The 6000-nt window shown below is 40.3% G+C and overlaps 1 protein-coding gene across 1 annotated transcript in view; it reads left to right on the top strand.

The window, feature by feature from the left end:
• Positions 1-6000, top strand: part of kcnn3 (potassium intermediate/small conductance calcium-activated channel, subfamily N, member 3) — a 281514-nt gene that overhangs the window by 202971 nt on the left and 72543 nt on the right. Inside the window, exon 6 of the mRNA XM_061881689.1 lies at positions 2109-2250. Coding sequence (XP_061737673.1) covers positions 2109-2250 — 142 coding nt within the window. The remainder of the gene's footprint in view (positions 1-2108; positions 2251-6000) is intronic.

The raw sequence follows: 6000 nt of genomic DNA, 5'->3' as shown, positions 1-6000 counted from the left end.
CTAACATCCAAGGACTTCACGGACCTCAACGAAGATAAGACGAATGCACACAGACGAAACAGAGACAAGGCGAAATTACAAGGCCCCCGGCACATTCCGTCACGTATTGTGCGTCCTGGACCTGCTTTTCATGATATATGTGACCACTCCTTTTAGAGGCGGCCTCAATGATGTTGACTGTGGAAGTCCTGAATAAATAGAGGGACACGGGAGCTGATCCTTAAAGCGTAGGGCGAGACTGTGACTAAGTGTGCAGCTCCATGCGTTCTCCTCATTGAGCTAAATTGAACTCTGTCTCTGCATGGTTCCTTGCTTCTTGTTTGTTTGATGGGTGCCATCAGTGTTTGAACCTGACTAGTTCAAACACTGAACTTGCGTGACTTATTAATGAGAATATACTTGTTTTAAGATATTTAGAAGATCATTGAGCTTAGCTAATTTTGCTTTGTGGAGAGGCGGAGCCAACGAGCCGACAGCAGGATAGGACAAACAGCGGTTCTACCAAAGACGGCGGCCAGGAGGCGGAGCATGCAGCGGAGCGGAGAGGCGGGGCACGCTTGGAGCGACACTGCAGCCATCAGAGTCAGGTGCATAAACCACGCACCTGCTCTCAATCCTTGCATCTGCTCCTACAGTTTAAAAGGGGAGAATGAGGAGCGATCGTGGCAGCGAGAGACAACGAAGATGACTAGAGCGACCCGGAGAGAGATGAGTCCCTGCGGAAAACGCAGCCACCGGCCACTGAAAGGCGCGCCGAGACGAGCAGGAAAGGAGGTTGTGCCTTTCACTGGCCGGTAGCTGCGTCTTCCCTGGGGGCTCATCTCTCTCCGGGTCGCTCTCGTCGTCTTCGTTGTCTGTCTGTTCCTCTCCTACTTCTGCCACGATCGCTCCTCCTTCTCCCTTTTTAAAACTGTAGGAGCAGATGCAGGGATTGAGAGCAGGTGTGTGGTTTACGCACCTGAATCTGATGAAGAAGAAGAAGAAATCCTTTATTTGTCCATTCCAACATGTACAAGACACATCAGAACTGAAATTACATTTTCGGCACAGTCCCGCTAAGAGCAGACATACGTTATGGGGGGGGGGACAAGACGAGACCGCCGACGTACTCTGATGGCTGCAGTGTCGCTCCAAGCGTGGGATTGAGAGCAGGTGTGTGGTTTACGCACCTGACTCTGATGAAGAAGAAGAAGAAATCCTTTATTTGTCCATTCCAACATGTACAAGACACATCAGAACTGAAATTACATTTTCGGCACAGTCCCGCTAAGAGCAGACATACGTTACGCGGGGGGGGGGACAAGACGAGACCACCAACGTACTCTGATGGCTGCAGTGTTGCTCCAAGCGTAGGATTGAGAGCAGGTGTGTGGTTTACGCACCTGACTCTGATGAGGAAGAAGAAGAAATCCTTTCTTTGTCCATTCCAACATGTACAAGACACATCAGAACTAAAATTACATTTTCGGCACAGTCCCGCTAAGAGCAGACATAGGTTACGCGGCGGGGGGGGGGGGGGGGGGGGGGGGGGGGGACAAGACGAGACCACCAACGTACTCTGATGGCTGCAGTGTTGCTCCAAGCGTGGGATTGAGAGCAGGTGTGTGGTTTACGCACCTGACTCTGATGAGGAAGAAGAAGAAATCCTTTCTTTGTCCATTCCAACATGTACAAGACACATCAGAACTGAAATTACATTTTCGGCACAGTCCCGCTAAGAGCAGACATACGTTACGCGGGGGGGATGAGATCGCCGACGTACTCTGATGACTGCAGTGTCGCTCCAAGTGTGGCCCGCCTCTCCGCTCTCCTGCATGCGCCGCCTCCTGGCCGCCATCTTTGGTAGGACCGCTGTTTGTCCTATCCTGCCGTCGGGTCCGCCTTTCCTTATGCTTGTTTTGGAAAGTCTTAACAAGCCGAATTTTCTTCTTCTATTTGCAGATAATTTTGCTTAGTTCAAATAAAATACCCCTCACTTTTTTCTTGTTTTTTTGAACACTGGCTTTTTGTAGTGTGGGGTTTGTATTTTGCACATGTTCCAGTATCATTATGGCAAGTTCCAGTTTGAAAACTGTCCCACTTTGTGATCCCTTTTTTTAATGGTGCAGGTATCACGATCCGAACGACGTGACCAGTAACTTCCTGGGCGCCATGTGGCTGATCTCCATCACCTTCCTGTCCATCGGCTACGGAGACATGGTCCCTCACACTTACTGCGGCAAAGGCGTGTGTCTGCTCACTGGAATCATGGTCAGTACATAACTCGCCCCCGGCTCCCTTCTCCCCGTCCTCTCTCTCTCTCTCCCTCTGCGCCGTTTTCGCCTCGCTTAAAGGTCAGCGGATTATAGCGGGTGCTCTCTGTGCCATATGGCCACCCTCGTCTGGAATTAGCCGACCCCCGTGTTGGTTTGTGGGTGCGCCGACAGGAGCCCATTAATGTTCATTTATGTGTGCGTGCATGTCCTCCTTACGTAATGAAGGTGTCACCTTTTCGGTGTCGCTTCCTCCCACTCTCTTCGTTTCCGCCATTCATCACATGTTCCTTCCCTCCCCAGTGCATCCTCCTCTTCTTCTGCCCGGTCTCTTTTCCACTGAGGGCCGCACGCTGAAAAATCAAAGCGTGCGGGGGCCATTTTGCAATTTCTTTCATTTTTTCAAACCCAATTCAAGACATAGATTTGAAAAAGTGTGAAGTGAAGTGAATTATATTTATATACCGCTTTTTCTCTAGTGACTAAAAGCGCTTTACATAGTGAAACCCAATATCTAAGTTACATTTAAACCAGTGTGGGTGGCACTGGGAGCAGGTGGGTAAAGTGTCTTGCCCAAGGACACAACGGCAGTGACTAGGATGACGGAAGCGGGAATCGAACCTGCAACCCTCAAGTTGCTGGCACGGCCACTGTACCAACCGACCGATGCCGCCTCTCAATTTTTTTTTTTACCTTTCGGACTTTCCCCTCAAGTTTGGCCCCGGGTACCCATGATTGTCAGTCATAAAAATGAAAAAAATAAAAATAAAAAAAAATAATGAAAAATAATAAAAAAATTTATAGTGAAAAAATTAATAATAAAAAATAATAAATGAAAATGTAAAAAATAAATAGTCAAATGTTACTATTTTTTACAAGCCTGTCGATATAGAGTTTTATTTACATTATTTCGTCTGTCATATAATAATAATAAAAAAATTTATAGTGAAAAAATTAATAATAAAAAATAATAAATAAAAATGTAAAAAAATAGTCAAATATTACTATTTTTTCCGAGCCTGTCGATATAGAGTTTTATTTACATTATTTCGTCTGTTATATAATAATAGTAATAATAATAAATAGAAATGTCCGATAATGGCTTTTTTGCCGATATTGTCCAACTCTTAATTACCAATTCCAATATCAACTGATACCGATATATACAGTCGTGGAATCAACACATCCATCTATCCATCCATTTCCTACCGCTTATTCCCATCAGGGTTGCAGGGGGGACATTATTATGCCTCGTTTTGTTGCGATGCCCCGCCGGATGCATTAAACCATGGCCCGCTGTGTATTTTCATTTGGCCCTTGAAGCAATATCAAATTAACATTAGAGCTGGCCCGCCGGTATTATACAGCGGCGGTGTCGCTGTAACACCACATTCACCGCTACTACTCATACTAATGCAATGCAAGCTTGGTCAACAGCCATACAGGTCACACTGAGGGTGGCCGTATAAACAACTTTAAGACTGTTACAAATATGCGCCACACTGTGAACCAACACGAAACGAGAATGACAAGCAGATTTCGGGAGAACATCCGCACTGTAACACAACAGAACAAATACACAGAACCCCTTGCAGCACTACCTCTTCCTGGACGCTACAATATAAAAATTTATTTTTAGCCTGTGGGAAAAGTTTATTTGGATGTTTACCTGAGAAGGCTGCAAATAGAAAAGAGGCATTCAATTTCTATTTAAATTTGATTTGATATGCCATTGCTATTTTGAAATTATTAGTATTATTTGAAACTGGATTTTGCATGTCACTATAAAGTTATATAAGTCTCGCTTGTTCAATATTCAATGCAAAACTTGTTTGGGTCCTTATTAAAAAGTCAATTTGTTCAACCTTGTTCCGTTGAAAATTTTGGCCCACTCTGTATTTGAGTTTGACACCCCTGCATTAAACAATGTAACAAGGTTTTCCAAAACAAATCAACTCAAGTTATGGAAAAAAAAATGCCAACGGCACTGTCATATTTATTATTGAAGTCACAAAGTGCATTTTTTAATAACATGCCAGCAGCTTGGAATTTGGGCCACGCTCTCCTTGAGAGAGCATGAGGAGGTAGAGGTGGGGGGTACGGAGTAGCAGGGTGTTTTGTAGCGGCCTGGAAGAGTTACTGCTGCAAGGGCTTCTGGGTATTTGTTCTGTTGTGTTACGGTGCAGATGTTCTCCCGTGGGTTCACAGTGTGGCGCATATTTGTGACAGTGTTAAAGTTGTTTACACGACCATCTTCAGTGTGACCTGTATGGCTGTTGATCAAGTATGCCTTGCATTCACGCCGCCAATATTGTTGTCTGGGTGGAAATCGGGAGAAATTCGGGAGAACGTTTTTTTTTTTGGTTTGTTTGTTTCTAATGCATTTTTTGTCATAAAACATTTAGATTTTTCTCAAGTTAATTTTAACTATTTATATATCTGTCAATTTTAAGTTAAAATAAAACTATTGGGTTTTGGGGGGGTTTCTGATGCCTTTTTTGTCATAAAACATTTAGATTTTTCTCAATTTAATTTTAACTATTTATATATCTGTCAATTTTAAGTTAAAATAAAACTATTGGTTTTTTTTGGGGTTTCTAATGCCTTTTTTGTCATAAAACATTTAGATTTTTCTCAAGTTAATTTTAACTATTTATATATCTGTCAATTTTAAGTCGAAATAAAACTATTGGGTTTTTTGGGGGTTTCTAATGCCTTTTTTGTCATAAAACATTTAGATTTTTCTCAAGTTAATTTTACCTATTTATATATCTGTCAATTTTAAGTTAAAATAAAACTATTGTTTTTTGGGGGGGGGGTTCTAATGCGTTTTTTGTCATAAAACATTTAGATTTTTCTCAAGTTAATTTTAACTATTTATATATCTGTCAATTTTAAGTGAAAATAAAACTATTGTTTTTTTGGGGGGGGTTTCTAATGCCTTTTTTGTCATAAAACATTTAGATTTTTCTCAAGTTAATTTTAACTATTTATATATCTGTCAATTTTAAGTTAAAATAAAACTATCGGGGTTTTTTGGGGTTTCTAATGCCTTTTTTGTCATAAAACATTTAGATTTTTCTCAAGTTAATTTTACCTATTTATATATCTGTCAATTTTAAGTTAAAATAAAACTATTGGGTTTTTTTGGGGTTTCTAATGCCTTTTTTGTCATAAAACATTTAGATTTTTCTCAAGTTAATTTTACCTATTTATATATCTATCAATTTTAAGTTAAAATAAAACTATTGGGGTTTTTTGGGGGGTTTCTAATGCCTTTTTTGTCATAAAACATTTCGATTTTTCTCAAGTTAATTTTACCTATTTATATAGCTGTCCATTTTAAGTTAAAATAAAACTATTGGGTTTTTTTGGGGTTTCTAATGCCTTTTTTGTCATAAAACATTTAGATTTTTCTCAAGTTAATTTTACCTATTTATATATCTATCAATTTTAAGTTAAAATAAAACTATTGGGGTTTTTTGGGGGGTTTCTAATGCCTTTTTTGTCATAAAACATTTCGATTTTTCTCAAGTTAATTTTACCTATTTATATAGCTGTCCATTTTAAGTTAAAATAAAACTATTGGGTTTTTTTGGGGTTTCTAATGCCTTTTTTGTCATAAAACATTTTTTTTATTTTATTTTTTTATTGCAAACCCAAAATATGCGATATATTCCCGAAAAAAAACATTTCAAAGTGGGATATTTGATGTGAATAAATTGGGTCCTTCAATAAGTCAATAATT

This window comes from Nerophis ophidion, linkage group LG21 (genome assembly GCF_033978795.1).
Source record: "Nerophis ophidion isolate RoL-2023_Sa linkage group LG21, RoL_Noph_v1.0, whole genome shotgun sequence".
Lineage (NCBI taxonomy): Eukaryota > Metazoa > Chordata > Actinopteri > Syngnathiformes > Syngnathidae > Nerophis > Nerophis ophidion.
Note: the sequence above shows the minus strand (reverse complement) of the source record. Positions and strands in the feature narration are given on the sequence as shown.